Consider the following 19,233-nt stretch of genomic DNA (forward strand, 5'->3'; position numbering starts at 1 on the left):
AGAGCTGTGGCTGCTTAGAGCATTCTGGCCCTGGCCCCTGAGTCAGCCCTGTCTCCCAGTGAGCTCCCAAGCCCTTCCCACCCCCACAAGAAATGGCCTGGGTCAGTGGAATTGGGCTTTGGGCTCCTAGCCCTCTAGCCTGGGGTTCAGATCCCAGCACTTTCTACTTCCTAGCTGTGTAACTGTGGGTGTTGTTTAACCCCTTTGTGCGCCATCTGTAAAATGGGTTAATAACCTACCATGGTGATCGTGAGCATCTAAGGCGGTGCACGGGCCCTGGTACTGAAGGTTCACCACAGCTATGAGCTCACTGTCCCTTGGTGCCCACCTGAGGGCAAGCCCCTGGCCCTTTTCAGGCTTCAGACTCACCATGAGATCAGTGAGATGGCAGGGGGACACCCAGTTGGCCATGGCAGGCTGGCACTAAGCGTCCACCCTCTCTTCTCGCCCCCGCTCGTGCCCCAGCTGGACATCGTGGAGTTCATTCCCTCTCTCCTCTACTTTGGCTACACGGCCCTCATGGTCCTGTCCTTCTGGCTCCTCACGGGCACCATCGGCTTCTATGCAGCCTACATGTTTGTCCGCAAGATCTATGCTGCTGTGAAGATAGACTGAAGGGGGTGGACCATGGCCCGGCCCACTCCATCCACGGACAGGAAGCCACCCTACGTGGGGAACTGCAGGCACGTAAAATAAAGTAACTCCTGCTCGTTTGGAATGTAACTCCTGGCACAGTGTTCCTGGATCCTGGGGCTGCGTGGGGGGCGGGAGGGCCTGTAGATAAATCTTGCATTTTTCTTCATCATCTTATTCCAGTTTTGTGGGAGATGAGTTTTTTGTGGGTTGTTTTTCTTCAGTGCTAAGAAAGTTCCCTCCATCAGGAACTCTCGGACCTGTTTTATTCAGGTTTATTTTTGGTTTGGGGTTTTTTTCCCTTAGTTTTTTAACAAGTGGATCCAGGATGGATAAATCCACCGAGACACTGGGTTTTGGTCACTGTCTCCACCTCAGTTCCTCAGGGCTGTTGGCCACCCCACGACTAACTGGAAGATGAAACGCCGGGCCTTCCGGGCTTCAGTGAGGTTTCTGAGCCTCTCACTGCCCGTCCTCACCATTGATGCCGCGACAAAGCACAGCTCTAGCCCGGACATGCATCCTCAGTGTCAACCAGCCTCTTCCAGCCCCTTTCCCTACCTCTTCTCTCCTCCCCAGCCTCCTCCCAGAGCTGCTCAAGGCAGGGCTCCCCGCCAGGCCTCCAGGTCATCTTGTCACTGGGAGCAAGGTCAAGTCTTGGTTGCTACAAGGAAATCCCCAAGAAGTACTGGTGTACAGTGCCCCAGGACAGCAGGAATTGCCCTTGCTCAGAGCAGCGAGAGTTTGCTGGACCAGAGAAGAGACTTGCAATGAATTTTCGTGCCAAGAAACCCTGGATCCGGGGCCAAGTATTTCCAAAGCCAAGCCAAGCATCCACGTGTGTGTCTAGGATGAAGGTCCTCACCCATCAGGATTGTTCCTCAGGTCCTTCCTGGGTTGGGGGTTGCTGCTCTTTGCAAAATGTGCTGATGGTGGGCCCTCTCTTTCCCCACTTCCAGGGCAGGACAAGGCCTGGAGACCTCAGATTCCCTCCTTTAGGTGGCTTGGGAAGAGGCATTCTCTCCCTGACATCCCCCAGCCTCAGTGCCCATACACAGTTCTTTTAGCCAGACCCCTCCCCTCCACTTCCACCTCCTTTCTGAGTTCTTGCTTCCTTTGGGGAACACCCAGAACACTGCTTGTGAGGAGGAAGATGGAAGGTAAGTTCTGTAATTCCTTCCCCAATTCCCAGGAATAGGCAAGGAGCCTAAGTCAGAGAGAGCAGCTAACATGCAGGCCTGGCTGCTCCTCTGTCAACGCCCACTCTTCCTAACCCCCCTACCCACCCATGCATGTCACAGACATTTGCTCTTAAGTTGCAGGAGACCAAACCAACCCTGGGATTAGAGTTTAAGAAACAGCCACTCACCCTTGCTCCAGTCCCATAGGACCCCCATGGCAAGACAAAGCTCAGGTTGCTGGCTAAGCTAGGAACACCCCACCCTCTCACACCTCATCTCCCCAGATTCTTCCAGCAGCCCCCACCAGCTCCACCAACCAAACCAGTGATCTTCTCAATCTTGCCTCACAGTGACACCACAGTGCCAAGTGGTGTCCACCAAGAATCAGGTTGGAGAAAAGGGAACCCAAGCAGTAGAGTATAATGGAGTCTTTTGTTCACTCAAATATTAGATTTTTTCCCTAAGAGATTCTCTCTTTGAGGGGAGTGGAGAAACAGACTCCTCATAAAGAGTTCAAACATCATCAATTTTTCTGACTTTTTAAATCATCATCATCATTATTTTTAATTGAAAAATGCCTGTATGCCTTTTTTTGGTCCAATTGTAAATAAATATGCCATTGTCCTGTTGTCATGTCTCTTGAATCTCTTACAAGAGTTAGGGGTCTGAGATGAGACAGATTCCCCAAATGGGATGAGCTGAGTGGTTTTCCTCAAAACTCAGTCTCTTGTCAGGCTTTCTAGGACCTAGGCCATTGCTGTTCCCCTGCCTGGTGCAAGTCCTTAGCCTCTCCCATCCACTCAGCCCCTCCGTACTGAACCACAAGCATGCGCCTCTCTGGTCCTGCAAGTAGGAATTGGCAATCAGGTGTGAGCTTTGGTAGAAGTGAGCCCTGGTTTTGAAGATTCCCAGCGCCACTATTTTACTGCTAATTCACTTCACCGCTCTGTCATGAAGGACTCCAGTTACAGGCAGTGGAAACATGGGTCACACTGGCTTAAGCCCCAAGAATTGACTCATAAGTCATCAAGAAAAGGAGTGGTTTGGTTTCAGTTCTGGATAGATCCAGGGGCACAAAGGATAACCTTAAGATTCTCCCTTTCTCCACTGTGCTGCTCTGTACCATTTTGTCCCATTGTCGACAGTCTTCTTTCCTTTGGGGGAAGCAGGGAGGACATGGCACAGATGACTCTAACTTACGTTAGCCAGTTTGGAAAGCCCAGAGGAAAAGGAAAGACATCTCCTTCCCTACGTCAGTATATTCGTGTAGATAAATCTCAGGAAAGGGCTCTGATGGGCCCAGCTTGGATTACTGCTTGGACATCTTGCACCAGTCACTATATCCAGGGGGACAGAGTACCATTACAGGCTGCATACTTCAAGGGTACTGGATACTGTGAATTTGAATTTCAGCCCTACCAGAATCACATGGAACAGGTGATGAGGAAAGAATGACTCCCCACAGTAAGGGATGCAAAGCAAACAAAACAACAGTTGCCTATTATACCCACTCTCCAACTCGAAGCCTCAGTTTCCTCATCTGCAGTGGTGCTGTTTACCATTCATGAAATAATTCCTGTGTTCCACACACTGTTAAAAACACTGTCCTTGTGTTAGCCCATTTACTCTACTTGAGTGAGATCCTCTGAGGCAGGTTCTGTTATTAACCCCTTTTTGCAAAGGAGGTAACAGGCACCAGTAGTTGAGGTAGCCTGCTGGGGGTCCCATGGCAGGTGAGTGCTGGGGTAGTGCTCAACCGAAGCAGCCAGACTCCAAAACCTGTTCTTCCAGCCACTGCTATAGCTGCCTTTTAAAAAGAACACTTCTTATGTGTATATGTGTACAATTATAGTTGACATAAAATAAACACAATTTGATAAGTATTGACATATATATTCCATGAAACTATCACCACAATCAAGATAGTGAACATTCTTAACTGAAGTTTCCTCATGTCATTTGTAATCCTGCCCTCTAGTCTCTCACCATCCCCAAGAAATCACTGATCTGCTTTCTGTCACTAGAGATCAGTTTACAATTCCTAGGGCTTTATATAAATGAAACCGTATAGGATGTATGCTCTTTTGCCTTTTTTCATTCAGCATAACTGTTTTGAGGTTCATCCATGTTGTTATGTGTATCAGTAGTTCATTCTTTTATATTTCTGGGTATATGAAATCCCACTGTATGGCCATATCATAATTTATCTACTCAGCTGTTGATGGACATTTGGGTTTCAGGTTTTGGCTATTACAAATAAAGTTGCTGTGAATAAGTAAAGCAGTGAAAAGGCTGGATCATGTGGTAGTTGTACAGTTTAAACTGCCAAGCTCTTTTCCATGTGGTTGTATCGTTTTACATTCCCATCAGCAGTGTATGGGAGTTCCAGTTGTTCCACGTTCTAGCACTTGCTGTGGTTAATCTTTTTAATTTTAGCCATTCTAACAGGTGCATAATAATAGCTCATTGTGATTTCAGTTTACATATCCCTAGTGACAACTTTATTGAGCATCATTTCATGTGCTTATCTGTCATCCATGTATCTTCTTTGATGAAGTATCTGTTCAGATCTTTCTCCCATTTTTTTAAGTTGCTTAAGTTTTGAGAATTCTTTATGTACTCTGCATACAATATATAAGTTGCAAAGATTTTCTCCCAGTCTGTGGCTTGTGTTTTCCTTCTCTTAATAGTGTCTTTTGAAGAGCAGAATTTTTTAATTTTGAAAAAGTCAAATTATCAATTTGTTCTGTGGATTTTGGTTTTGGTGTCATATCTAAGACATCTTTGCCTAACTGAAGGTCATGATGACTTCTCTCTTTTTTTTTTTTTTTTTTTTTTAGGAGTTTCATAGTTTTAGGTTTTATGTTTAGGTCTATGATCCATTTTGAGGTAATTTTAGTATATGATGCAACATATGGATCCAAGTTCATTTTTTTTTTTTTACCATTTCTTGAAAAGCTTATCTTTTCTCTTTGTGTATTTGACAAAAATCAGTTGCCCATATGTGTGGATTCATTTGTAGAATTTCCATTCTGTTCCATTGTTCTGTCCACTTTTTCCTAATACCACACTTTTTATTACTGTAGCTTTATAATAACTCTTAGAATCAGTTGTCATTAGCCCTCCAGCTTTGTTCTTTTTCAGAGTTTCTAAGCCTTTTGATTTCCATATGAATTTTTAAACCATCTTGTCAATTTCTACAAAAAAATCTGGAATTTCATTTGGGATTCTGTAAACTATATAGATCAATTTGGGAAGAATTGACATCATAACAATGTTGAATCTTCTGAACCCTCAACAACTTATATCTCTCCATTTATTTAATCTTTAATTTTGCTCAGCCACATTTTATACTCTTCAGTGTATAGGTCTTTTGCATCTTTTTGTCAGATTTATTCGTAGATATTTCAAATTTTTGATGCCATTATAAGTGGTATTTTTTTTAATTTCTGATTTTTCATTGCTAGTATTAGAAATATAATTGGGTTTTATATATTGATCTTATATCCTTAAACCTTGCTAAATTACTTATTCTAGTAGCTTTTTTTTTGGTATAGTCTATCAAATTTATACATAGGTGATTATATTTTCCGTAAATAAAGACAATTTTACTTCTTCCTTTCCAGTCTGGATGCCTCTATTTCTTTTACTTGCTTTATTGCACTGGCTACAACCTCTAATACAGTGCTGAATGGTGAGAGTGAACATCTCTCTTTAATTTGCTCCATTCTAGTTTCTGAAGGTGGAAACTGAGGCCATTTATTTGAAGTCTTTTTCTTTTTTTCCAATATAGGTGTTGATAAATTTCTTCCTAAGTACTGCTTTAGCAAGATCCCAGAAATGCTGTCATGTTGTGTTTTCATTGTCATTTGGTTCAAGATACTTTATAATTTCCATTTGATTTTTTTTATTCATGTGTTATTTACAAGTGTTATTTAGTTTCCAAGTATTAAGGGATTTTTTTCAAGGATATTTCTGTTATTGATTTCTAATTTAATTCTATTGGGGCAGAGATTTCATATGACTTGAATCCTTTTGAATTTATTGAGACTTATTTTCTAGTCCAAAATATGATCTATCTTAGTAAATGTTCCATATATGCTTGAAAAGAATGGGTATTCAGATGTTCTTGGGTAGAGTGTTATATAAATGTCAATTAGGTCAAGTTGGTTGATAGGGTTGTTCAAGTCTATGATATGATTGCTGATTTTCTGCCTGCTTGTTTTATCAATGATTGAGAGAGGGGTATTGAAATCTCTTGACTATAACTGTAGATTTGTATATTTCTCCTTGCAGTTATGTTTTTGCTGTGCTTATTTTGAAAACTGCTCGATTCATATTGTACTTTGGATGAATTTATCCCCAGTAATAGTCATTGCTTAGAAATCTACTTTGTTATTAATATCGTCAATCCCACTTTAACTAATGCTAGCACATTATATCTTTTTCCATTTTTTTACTTTTAGCTTATTTACATTTTTATATTTAAAATGTATTTCTTATAGGCAGCATATAGTTTGGTTTTGCTTTTTATGTAGTCTAACAATCTCTGCTTTTTAATTGGAGTGTTTAAATCATTTATATTTAATATGAGTATTGATTTGGCTAGGTTTAAGTCTATAATCTTGCCATTTGTTCCCTGTTTTCACCCATGTTGTTTCTTTTTTCCTCTTCTTTTGTCTTCTTTTGGATAAATTAAGTATGCTTTTCATTTTAATTTCCTTCATAGGTTTATTGGCTATAACTTTGTTTTGATATTTCAGTAATTACTTTAGGGTTTCTAGTGTATGTCTTTAACTTATTACAGTCTACCTTCAAGTGATATTACACCACTTCACATATAAGAATCTTAACAGTACTATACTTCCATTTCTCCCTTACCAGCCTTTATATTATGATTGTCATTCCTTTTTACTTTTACATATGTTATAAACCCTACAATGTGCTGTTGTTGTTTTTATTGAAACAGTTGTCTTTGGAGAACTTAAATACTAAGAAAAAAATATTACATATGTACCCACATAGTTACTATTTCTAGTGATCTTCATTCCTTTGTGTAGACCCAGATGTCCATTTGGTATGACTTTCCATCCACCTGCAAGATATCTTATAACATTTCATGTAGTAAGGATCTACTGATGATGAATTCTTCCAGTTTTTGTATATCTAAAATGTTTCAATTTTATCTTTGTTATTGAAAGATATTTTTGCTGGGTATAGAATTCTAGGTTGACATTTTCTCTTTCCTAGTGCTTTAAAGATGTTACTCTACTGTTGTATTGCTTGCATTGCTTCCAGCAACAGATCTGATATCCTGCTTTTTAACTCCTCTGTGTGTAACAAGTCTTTTCTCTCTGGTTGCTTTTACTGTGTTAGTGATTTTGAACTATTTGAGTATGGATGCATTGGTATAGTTTTCTTCACATTTCTTGTATTTAAGGTACATTGAGCTTCTTAGAACTGTGTGTTTATTGTTTTCAGTAAGTTTGGAAAAATTTAGGTCATTTTCTTCAAATATTTTTTCTCCCCCCATCTCTCTCCTTTCCTTCAGTGATTCTGATTACCTGTAGGTATGGCTGCTTGAAGTTGTTTCACCACCGATGTCCCACCCATTAATGCTCTTTTCATTTTCCTTTTTTCTTTTTTAAATTCTTTTTTCTGTGTTTCATTTCAGATAGTTCCTATTGCTATGCCTTTATATTCACTAATCTCCTGCCATGTCTACTCTGTCATTTATCCCACCCAGTGGTTTTCATCTTAGACATTGTCTTTTGCAACTATAAAAATTTGATTTAGGTCTTTTTTTTTTTTTTAACTGTTTCCATAACTCTAAACTTTTTATTGTGTAAAATACATGTAACATAAACTTCACCACTTTAACCATTTTAAAGTATATAATTCAGATTGCTCTACACTGGAATTTGACACAACATTGTAAAATGACTATAACTCAATAAAAAAAAGTTTAAAAAAAAATAAAAATAAAGTATATAATTCAGAGTTATTAAGTACATTCACAAATTGTGCAGCATAATTTGTGCAACCGCTGTGTGATCATCACCAACCATCTCCAGAGGTTTTTCATCATCCCAAACTGAAGCTCTATATCCGTTAAGCATTAACTCCCCCATTCTCTTCTCTCCCCAGCTTTTGGTAACCACTGTTGGTTTCTGTCTCTAAAAATTTGACTACTATAGTGGAATCAGACAGTATTTGTCCTTTTGTGTTTGGCCTATTTTATTTAGCATACTATCTTGAAGGCCTATGCACATTGAAGCATATATCAGAATTTCACTGTTGAATATTCAGTTGTATGTCTATACCACATTTTGCTTATCCATTCATCCACGAGTGGTTGTTTTCACCTTTTGGCTATTGTGGATAATGCTGCTACAAACAACGGTGTACAAATATCTGTTCAAGTCTTTGTTTTCGATTCCTCTGGGTATATTCCTAGTAGTGCAATTGCTAGATCTTATGATAATTTTATATTTAATTTTTTTGAGGAGCCACCATTCTGTTTTACACAGTGGCAGTATCATTTACATTCCTGCCAGCGATATGTGAAAATTCCAGTTTCCCCACATCTGCACCAATACTGTTATTTTCTGTTTTTTGAAAATACCCATCCATCCTAGTGGATGTGAAGTGGTAAACCGTGCTTTTGATTTGCATTTACCTAATGATTAATGATGTTGAGCATCTTTTCAGTGCTGATTAGCTATGTGAATATCTTCTTTGGAGAAATGTCTATTCACGTACCTATTTTTTGAGTTGTTTAGAGTTGTTATTGAGTTGTAGAATTTCTTTATATATTCTGGATATTAAACCCTTATCAGATACATGAATTGTAAAATATTTTCTCCCATCTTGTGAGTTGCCTGTTTATTCTGTTGATAGTGTCCTTTGATGTACAAAAGTTTGATTTTGATGAAGCTCATTTTATCTTTTTTGTTGTTGTTGCCTGTGTTTCTGGTGTCATATCTCAGAAATCATTGCCAAATTCAGTATCATGAAGCTTTTCCTCTATGTTTTCTTCTAAAATTTTATAGTTTTAAGTCTTACATTTAAGTCTTTGATCGATTTTGAGTTAATTTTTGTTTGTGGTGTAAGAGTCCAACTTAATTCTTTTGCATGGAGGTATCCAGTTTTCCAGGCTTTGTTGAAAAGACTGTTCTTTCCCTGTTGAATGATCTTGGCACCTTTGTCAAAAATCATTTGACCATATGTGTGAGAGTCGTTTTAACCATAAGGTATACGATTATAACTTTTTTTCTTTTTAATAGAGGTACTGGGGATTGAACCCCAGACTTCGTACACACAGGCACTCTACCACTGATCTATATCTTCCCTTTACAATGATAACTTTTCATGTTACTTATCTGCTCATTTTAACATCTGTTTCAGTTGAGGTTGAGTTTGATTGCTTATTTTCCTCATCATGGATCAGGTTGCCTTCCACTTTATAGGCTTGATAGTCTTTGACTGAATGCCAGATGTTGAGAGTTTTACCTTGTTAAGTGCTGGATATTTTTGTAATCCTGTAAACCCACTTGAGCTTTGTTCTGGGACAGTTAAGTTACTTGGCAACAGTTTAATCCTTTTGGGTCTTGCTCATAAGATTTTTTAGGCACTTCCAGCTCCATGCTAATTATTGGCCACTATTGAGGCAAGACTTCTCCGAGTATTATCCCCAAACTCCATGATGTTCTCCCCAGTGCCATGGCTGATGGGAACAGACACTATTCCCCACTCAAGTGAGCACTGGGCACTATTCCCTTTCATTTGTCCTGTTGGTTCTTTACTTGACTTCAGGTAGTTTCCTCACACACTTGTTTTGATCACTGTCCTGATGAATACATAAGGGGACGCTCTGAAGATTTCCAGGGGTTTCTCTTTGTATACAAAGAGCTATAGCTTGCTCTCTCTTGCTCACTCGCGTGCTCGCTCTCTCTCTCTCACATCCTCTTATGAACTCCTTTCTCTCTCTCCCACTCTCTCCCCCTCTCTTTTTCTTGTTAGCTTTTAACCGCATTCACTCATTTCTTGCACTCCCTCATGCTTCTGGCAACCACCAGTCTGTTCTCTGTATCTATGAGTTTGTTTTTGTTTCTTTGTTCTTTTCCTTTTTTTAGATTTGACCTCTAAGAGCGATCATATGGTATTTGTCTTTCTCTGTCTGATTTATTCACTTAGTATAATATTCTCAAGTTCCAACCATATTGTTGCACATGGTGAGATTTAATCTTTTATGGCTGGGTTAATGTTCCATTGTGTGTATATGCACCACAATTTCTTCATTCATTCATCCGTCATTGGACACTTAGATTGTTTCCATATCTTCCTTATTGTAAATAATGCTGCAGTGAACATGGGGATATATGTCTTTTTGAGTTAATGTTTTTATTTGGATAAATACTCAAAAATTGAATTGCTGAATCATATGATAGTTCTACATTTCATTTCTTGAGGAGCCTCCATATTGTTTTCCATAGTGGCTGCACCAATTTATACTCACAGCAACAGCGCACAAGTGTTCTCTTTTCTCCACATCCTTGCCAACACTTGTTATTTCTTGTCTTTTTGATAATAGCCATTCTAACAGATGTGAGGTGATATCTCATTGTGGTTTTGATTTGCATTTTCCTGCTAATTAGTGATGAGCATCCTTTCATGTACCTGTTGGCCATCTGTATGTCTTCCTTAGAAAAATGTCTACTCAGAACTTCTGCCCATTTCTGAACTCTTATTACATTGATTCCCCCAGGCTCTCAGCACCATCTCTTCAACTCAGAGAGTGCGGTGGGCTCTGCTTCAGTCCCCCCCTTATGCTGACGCCTGAAAGCTCTCTCAAGGCAGGGAGCTGGGGCAATCATAGGGCTTACCGCATTTGTTTCCCATCTGTCTGGGATCATTGTCCTTTATCAGTCAATGTCCCAAGCCTTGAAAACCACTGTTTCATATATTTTGTTTGGTTTCTCTGGTTGTTTCAGGTGGGAGGATAAATTTTATCCCTGTTATTCCATCTTGGCTAAAAACAAGTCTCTACTGCTCCCTTTTTAACCAGTAAGATCACAGCGTTTCTGTGAAGGGCCGTGTGAGTTCTATTACGGAAAGGGGATACCACAGTAGGTGTTCAGTCAGTTACTCCCTCCTCACCCAAGTCTAAAGGGCCTAACTCCTAGGAATCTAAGTTTGGCAGTGACTTGGCTGGACTTAAGGAATGCTAGGTCCAGAAACCTTGCAACTGAACCTCTGCTAGCCTAGAAGTCAGCACCTTCTAACCCTGAGGGCCATCACAGGGTGAACGTGCCATCTGCTTGGGTCCAAGAGGAGAGCTGAATTATGACTGTGAGCTCCTAGAGATGATGGTCTTAGCTCTCCCACTGGACACTGTGGGCAGACATCCATTTCACCCCTGATGGTTGGTGCAAGTAAGTTGTGGTACCATGCTCCCCCTTGCCAATAACTGATTCAAGAGCCAACATGGTACCCAGTTCTAGCCAATTGGATTCAGGACCTGGAAAGTCTAGAGGGGCTGCTAGGAAAGTTCTCCTCCATTTTAAGCGAGTCAGGGGGAGAAACAGTTGGCCTTCTCTGGAGTTGCCATATCCCAAAGTGACTCTTGGAGCTACTGCCACCATTTTGGCACCAACCTGAGAATGGAGCCAACAGGAAGGACAGCAGATCAGAGAAGAAGGCCCAAGGCCCTGAAGACATCACTGAGCTGCTGAATCAAACATCCCCAAAGCCCATCTCGCCTCTGGATATTCACGTAAGGAAAAAAAAATCTCTTGTTTAAGTCAGTTAAACTTAGAGTATCTGCGGGGAGGGTATAGCACAAGTGGTAGAGTGCATGCTTAGCATGCATGAGGTTCTGGGTTCAATCCCCGGTACCTCCTCTAAGAATAAATAAATAAATAAACCTAATTACCTCCCCCCACCCCCCCCAAAAAAACCCCAAAACACTTGTGTTTCTGTTAGATGCAACCAAAAACACTGTCACTGAGCCAGCCACCTAGAGGGCCAGAGATGTATGGGGAGGGGGAGGCACCTGGAGGGAGTCCGTTCTCCTGCTAAGGAATTCCAGGTTCTCCTTTAGGTGAGAAACTGGAGCTGTGAAAAGATGTGCCCAAGGGAATCACAGTAGGGAATCAAGAGCATGGAGGCCCATCAGCCTTCCGGCTGGTGCCTGCTCCCCACAGCCCCTGCTCTTAAGGTCCAGAGGCAGCTCTGATGGTGGGGCCTGTGAGGTGGGGGCCTCAACGTTCACCGGCCCAGGTCAACATTTAGTTCTCCTGCTGAGCAAGGGCAAGCAGATACCAGAGATTTTCTTGAATTTGTGTGCTAAAATTGTGTCCTTGGAGGAAAATATCAGAGTCCCCCAAGCTGTACTCAGGGTGATTATAGGTAACAACTAATTGCTATAGTTTGAAAAGAACTTGTCCAAAGTTCCTTCCCAGGACCACCTAACAGGGCAAACCTCTGAAAGCAGAGGCGAGCAAACCTGGGGCCAGAGAGGCTCGTGTCTGCTCTTCACTCCAGAGTAGGGAGCCCCTCCATGCCCTGACCTCCTCCCTCTACCCTTGGAGCCTGTCTAAGCCAGGTGGACCATGAATGGGCCCAGAAGTACCTCCTCGAGTCCAGGGACAAAAAGGGCTGCTTTGGGCCATACAGAGTTCCTATCCCTAGAGATCGTCTCCCCCTTGCCCACCAGTTAGAGCCTCCAGAACCCTGAGGATGTGAAGCATTCATTCCAGAGTTACTGAGCCCCCAGCTGTGCTGGGCACTATTCTAGGTGAAAGGTATTCAGCAGTGAATAAAACAAAGTCCCAGTGAATGTGGAGGAAAAGGCAGATCAATAAATCAATATAGATTATAATGTCAGATGGTTGTAAGTGCTGTAATAAAATCCAAGTCAGAGAAAGGAGAGGGTGGTTTTCAGAAAGGGTGGTCAGGGAAGGCCTCCTTGAGGTGGTGAAATTGTAACAGGTGAGCTGAGAACCTTTAATGAACCAAGGAGTCTGCCATGCCAATATCTAGAGAAAGTTCCAGGCATGGTTTTGAGCCAAGTTTGAAGACTAACAGGAGTTTGGTGTTGCTGGAAAGTGATTCGGGGAAGAGAGGCGTAAGAGGTGAAGTTGGAGAGGTGACAAGGTAGGATCTTGGAGGTCTTGCAAGCCACAAGGAGCACATTGGCTTTCCCTTTTGTGTGTGATCAGAGCTGTTGGAGGGTTTGGAGCAGAAGAAAGATGTGACCAGACTCAGGTTTAAAGAGCCGCTCTGGCTGCTGTATCCATGTAAGCCCCTGGTACATAGTACGTCCTCACTAAGTGTCGGGGGGTTATTGTTACTGTTTTCAGCCTCATCGTTGGACTCTTGAGCTCAGTGAGGGCAGAGACCTGAATAGTCATCTTGTGCCCCTAATGTCCAGTACAGAGGATGCTAAGATGTATGCATACACAAATGAGTGACTCAGGACCTGAATAAATGAGCAAGCAGGTGTGGTCTCATTCTGAGGATGAGACTCAGGCGCCAGAAGAGCACTGAGACCCACGGCTGCCAAGGCCCCTTGCTGAGGCCAGTCACAGCATGAAGGAACCTTACCACTGGCCGTGCAGCAGAAAGATCAGGTGAGCATGTGTCATGGTAAGCACCACTATTGAAGGCCTAACTGAGAACATGTAGGACACAGCTCGGCCCCAATTTGCTGCAGGAGCCAAAGTGCACCTTGCCAAATACCAGGTGCAGAGCAGGCAAACCACAAGGGGTTTCCAGGATCATGAGGCTGCTTTCAGGCTCACCCTGATTCCCCTGCGAGCATTAGGGACAGGTGTTTCGCACAGAAGAGTACCCCAGAGGGTACAACGCAGCCAGGCACTGGTGTCCAAATTTTGGGTTCTACGTCTCCTTGAGAGGTGGCAGAGATCGTTGTGGGCTAGGGCAATCATGGAGGGCTTCCTGGAAGAACTCCAGCCTGGACAAAGGGAAAAGATTCAAACTGAAGATACTGGAGAGCTGGAGTTGCAGACACTGCCCTCCCCTTGCCTCCAGCTTCCCTATGAGGTTTCCCACCTCTGAAACACATGTGATACCCCTCCCCACTATCCACAGAACAGTGCTTTGGCTTTGCATTCAGAAGTCCTGTTTCCAGAAAATGACCTTAATGTACCCATTCAGCCTTGCCTCTCCTGAGCAGCCACACATAATGCATTTTCTTTTTAAAATTTTTTTTTTCTTCTTTTTTTTTTTAAACATCATGCATTTTCTATTCCAGCGCGTTTGGTCACGCTGTTTCCTCTGTCAGGAATTCCCTTCTCCAGGCCCACTTTCTAAACTACTGCCCATTCATCAAAGCCCTGCTCCAGTGTCCCAGCTTCAGAGAAGTCTCCACCCTCTGATCCCACATCACACACAGTTGGAAAAGCTGTATGCCAAGCTGCTCTTACTGGTTCTGTCTCTGGGGTGACTGTTACGTAACAGGCCTCTTGTCCTGGTGTAATTATTAGTAGTGTCCCTTTCACTCTCACTCCCAGATGTGTTCCAGCTAAAGACAAATTACTCAGTCACCCTTCATTGTCCCCACACTTCTCTTCCCACCTGAAATCCTTTGGGCAGGAACCATGTTGTCAGGGCTGAGCACAATGCCTTGACACATTTGGATAGACATTCACTTCACACAAGTAAATTTTGAGGTGCACATGGGGCAAAGCAGCAGACAGGTCCCTGTCCTTCTGACACGTTAGAGGGAGAAGTAAAAGAGGAAAACAAAATCACTTCAGAAGGCTACCAGGGACAGGGAGGAAGTCACGGAGGGTGGGGGGGGACAAGCGATGTGAAGGGGTAGAGGATGACTTAGGCAGGCTGGGCAGGAAAGGCCTCAGAAGAAGTGTTTAACGGAGGCCTGAAGGGATTGATAGAGCCAGAGATGAGAATATCTGCAGGAAGGAAATCCCAGAGAAAAGCAAGTGCAAAAATCCTGAGGTCATAACTTAATTAGTGTTTAAAGAGCAGCAAAGAGGCGAGTGTTGGGGGAGTGAAGGGAGATTAATGGGATATGTAAGCAGAGACCAGAAAATGATGGAACTGGTCAGCCGTGATAAGGAATTAGGACTTCTTTTTCCTGCCAGTGGAGGGTTTTGGAGGGAGGAGTAACATGATCTAAGTTATTTTTCCCCCAGACTGAAAGATTTTTATTTTTTCATCATGCAGTAGAAGGCAGAGTGCCATGAATCCTCTTCTGATTGGACAAAGCCACCTCATGACTATTTCTGTCTAGAAGCAGAGTTGTCAGTTACAGTGATGTCAATTACAACACAGCCGCTGGGGCACAGGTCATCAAGACCATCAGGGTTACAGATTTCTTTCTGGAGGTTAGCCTCACAGAACATGGTAACAATTTCCAGTCTTAAGTCCTACAAAACCATCTTATTCAAACGGCTTCTAAATTCAGTGTTATATTAACAGGCCACAACTTAATAACAATCGTGAATAGTCACGTAAGTTTCTAAATGGCATAGAAAAATTACGTTGATGTTCCTGGTAAATGTTCTCAGCTAAAAGCAACAAGCAGGCCTGGATAGCTCAATTGCCCCAGCGGACAGAAACAGAGAAGGGGATGCATAGGGTCTTTATTAAAATCTGTGAAGTGAAAAACATAGCATTTTTCTACAAACACAAGGTCAAACCTGGACTGAGTTGCAGTGTTCTGTTATTAGTTCTTCTAATTTTAAAAAACGTATTGGTGAATCCAAGAAGTTAGGAAGACAGGGGGCTCCCCTCCCTGCACCTCACAGGCTTTCTGCCACCCCTGCCTTTCCAGCTGGCTCTGGCCTCTGCTGCACTTCTCTGCCTAGAGCAGCTGCCCCTTTAGTTTGTGTCAAAGCCTCCCCAGGTCCTCAGGAGCAGAAGACAAGTCCTTCCATGGGAAAGGGCTTGGGTATGGTCACTCCCAACAAATGAGATGGAGATAGGGAGAGGGGTCTTGGAAGGAGGTACAGCTAAGCTCTTGTACCTACAGGATCCTATGGGAGCTTGGACCTGGGAGAAGGAGAAGAAAGTAGAGTTGGGGCTAGAGTTAGTCTCCAAGAACACAGCATAAAACAAAACAATGAACTCTCCCTGCCCCTGGGGGCCCAGACTTCCTGGTCTCTGTTGAGCAGCTCTGTGCTGTACCCTTTGCTGAAACGGGCGGGGCACAGGTGCAATGGGTGCAAAGAGAGCTCAGCCAATCTACAGGACAACCCTCCCTCTCTGGAGACAATCAGAGGCAAATTCAACAAGAAAGCCTGTCTCCTCAGCTGTCTGTAAAAAACCTTGCTTCTTTAGTTGTTTATTTTCTGTTTCTGAGCTATCACTTTAAAGAAAATTTTTAAAAAGATATGTGATCTAGGCAGGTGGAGACAGGCTCCATGACCAGAAACCCCTCCCCCCCAACACCCTCAATATGACAGCCAAAAAACAGGTGGAGACAGGGGATCTGGATTCTCTGTGTGTCCAGTGACTAGGGCTCAGGTAGGTAGGCTTCTGGAAGGGATCCCATTAATGACCCTGCCTGGAGCACATGCCCAGATATGCCAGCGTGGCAGAGTTTCTGGGGGTTTGGGGGCTCCCTTGTGTGTTGGCAGGTGGTCCACCTGGGTCCATAGGCAGGTCTTGAGGTCCTTATAGGCAACAAGGTTGGTGACTACCTAGGCAAAACTCATAAGAAGGGCAATGGCCAGACACTAGTAGAGCACAGAACTTCACAAACCAATAGCAGGCTGAGAGGTAGGACCAACACAGGGTAAGGAGAGCAGTGTGATCACAAAGAATGCACTGCCCACTGTTTCATGACCTTAACCTCACCCATGCCCATTCTGCTAGATGCCCAACAGTCCAGAAGCCTGGCCTATGGTCCTGAGGCACTGGAATGTCCAAGTCTGGTTGACAGCCAGCACCAAAAGCACCCACTTCACCTTGGGTGATGAGACTCAGCCTGCCACAGCCAGCTGTGGGGCCAGCATAAATATGAAGCACAGCATGTTGTGTCCTTGAAGTAGCAGGCCTCAAAGAGGCACTGGTCCTCCTAGCAATGACTTTCGGGTGCCCGTGTCAAAACTGGGTGGGAAGACCACGATCAAAGATAGGTCCAGGCCATGAAGATGATGGCAGTACCTGTCCACAGCACTGGGTGCTAGGGCAGACACTGTAGCATGTGACAGTCATGTAATGCATGGAGGCTACATGGAAACAGAAGACGTTGGCCATGCAGGCCACAATCTTACAGCTGCGTCCACTTAAATCCAGAGGGGTCAAAGTACACAGAACAGAAAGCAGAGAGCTGGCTTGGCTGGCCTAAGCCCAGGTTCCGAGGAGGCAGAAGGGAGTCTTGTGTAGGGGCCAGGTCCCAGGGCAGCACTTAGCCAGAGTGGAACCCATAGGGCCTGGAAGGGGCCTCTGTGGGTGGACTTGCTAGGCCTCTCCTGGCTCTGTGGGGCCTGTCCCCCAGCAGGTAGTACTGCAGGGGGTTGGGCCACAGGTCCTCTTTAATAATCTGGGCCACCTTGTCGGCTTCCAGGAAGCTGTGCTGTGAAGAACCAGCTGAAGAAGCTTCAGACAGTGTCTCGGGTCCTGTGTACCAGAGCTGGAAGTTCCTGGCCCCAGTGCCAGAGGATGCGACTTGCGACTGACACCACCCTGCCTGAGGATCTGCACTCATACTCCTTCACAATCACCTTGTTCCGGAAGTAGGGGTTGCTCCAAAAACTGAACTTGAACTTGCAGCCTGTCCTGGTGTGCTTGAGCTCCCTCATCTCCAAATTCATCAAGTAACAGTGCATGTCTTCATCTCGGGGGCTGATCATGGCTGACAGCTGCGGGTGATTCAGGAAGGCAGTGACCAAAAAGCCAGGAATATTCTGAATGATGAAGCTAGGTGCAGCCGGCGCACGCGCCCAAACCTGCGCTCCAGCCACAGGTAGGCCCTGTCGGCCTGGGCACACATGGCCTGCAGCTCCCACTGGACGGTTTCCAGTGGGTCCACAACTGGGCCACCAAAGTTTAGGGGTCCCGGGCCTTCCTGCACCTCCGCCCCCACCTCCAGCTTCTCCTTCCCCAACCTGCTGCTTCTCCACCTCCTCTTCTGCCTCCTCCATGAAGATGGCATCCTCCTCAGTCATCACTTCCTCGGCCTTCCCGCCGGTGCCAGCCCGAGCCCCCCACCTTCCTGCGTTTTTCCAGGCTCCGGTCAGTTGCCCCGGAGGCCGCTTCTCGGGGCTCCGGGGGAGGGGGGAAGGTCCCAGGGCCGGCTGCGTGGTCAGGTGTCCTGACCGTGTCCCCCGTTCTCTCGGTCTCAGACGCTGGGTCCGGGCGAGCGGCGTTTTCCAGGCCGCCCGCACTCTCGGCCGCCATCACCTGCGGGAGCCTCTGGCCTTGAGGGGCTTGGGGAGCGAGGTCGACACTGCGGGTTCCGCGAGAGGGGTGGTTCAGTGGCTTGTAGGAGCCCCGGGAGGCGAGCAGGCGCGATCTTCTCTTACTGACTTGCTCCGCCCCCTTGCGCCCCCACACACCCCCACCCCTTTTCGGATATGATTCGCAAGGGTTCTGGCTACCAGGGGCGAGAGGGCTGGTGGAGGGGCAGCGGGCTGCCACTGCGGACGCCCAGACAGAACTGGCAGCTGGCGGTGGAGATGGGGTGAAGTGCAGGGGTGTACCAAGCCAGGAACAGTTCCAAGCAGGCCACCTGGGATCAGGCCCAACCCCCGATCACGGACAGATAGAACCTTCCATCATAGCCACCATGCCAGGCAATTACTGGAACCCGAATCTGCATTGGGCAGGTAGGAGCCCCTCGGTGCCCACACTCCCCCAACTCGACTGAGGCTTTGGGGCAGTTGTAGAACACTTGGAGCTTTGTACCGGATAAATTGCTCAGGCATATGAAGAGGGCTCAAGAGACTGACCAGAATGAAACTTGAATGTTGATTGTCAGGCACACGGAGGTGCTCAAAATACTTAAGGAAAAAGGAAAAAGCAAGGTCAGAGTAGAAGGACCTGGGGGGCAGGGGAAGTTCTCAAATGCTGCCAACCAGGGAGAAAAGTGGGCCTCTGCCTGGTTTCCTCCAATGAGCTGGCTCCTCCGGGACTGTCAGGCTGAAGGGTAGGCATTGCTTCACCTCGTCCTAGGCCCACAGGCTACCCCTTGCGCTGTACCAGGCATTTCATAAATGTGAATTCTAGTCTGAAGTGCAGGGTCTGTGCATGGATAGGATAAGGGCTTGGATGGACCAGCCCCTACAGCTGTGATCCTGCAAATGCATTTGCACTCCTGTGGTGTCAGCTTCCCAAACTTGTGGCCCATGGATGTCAATACACCTAAAGCCCACCCCCTCACCTGGAAGTCCTTGCTACCTCCTCTAGAAAGCCTCCAATTCCTCCC

General features: G+C 44.7%; 1 protein-coding gene and 1 pseudogene across 2 annotated transcripts in view; one reads left to right on the forward strand and one right to left on the reverse strand.

The window, feature by feature from the left end:
* The window catches only part of TM9SF4 (transmembrane 9 superfamily member 4), a 50,316-nt gene extending 47,873 nt beyond the window's left edge, over positions 1-2,443 (forward strand). For both annotated transcript variants that reach the window (XM_074347117.1, XM_010960879.3), the window contains one exon: positions 466-2,443. In XM_074347117.1, coding sequence (XP_074203218.1) covers positions 466-615 — 150 coding nt within the window. In that variant the 3' untranslated portion in view covers positions 616-2,443. The remainder of the gene's footprint in view (positions 1-465) is intronic.
* A 10,611-nt stretch (positions 2,444-13,054) lies between these two features.
* LOC141574117 (putative testis-specific Y-encoded-like protein 3) lies at positions 13,055-18,627 on the reverse strand (annotated as a pseudogene).
* Between the last annotated feature and the right edge of the window lie 606 nt (positions 18,628-19,233).

This window comes from Camelus bactrianus, chromosome 19 (assembly GCF_048773025.1).
Source record: "Camelus bactrianus isolate YW-2024 breed Bactrian camel chromosome 19, ASM4877302v1, whole genome shotgun sequence".
Lineage (NCBI taxonomy): Eukaryota > Metazoa > Chordata > Mammalia > Artiodactyla > Camelidae > Camelus > Camelus bactrianus.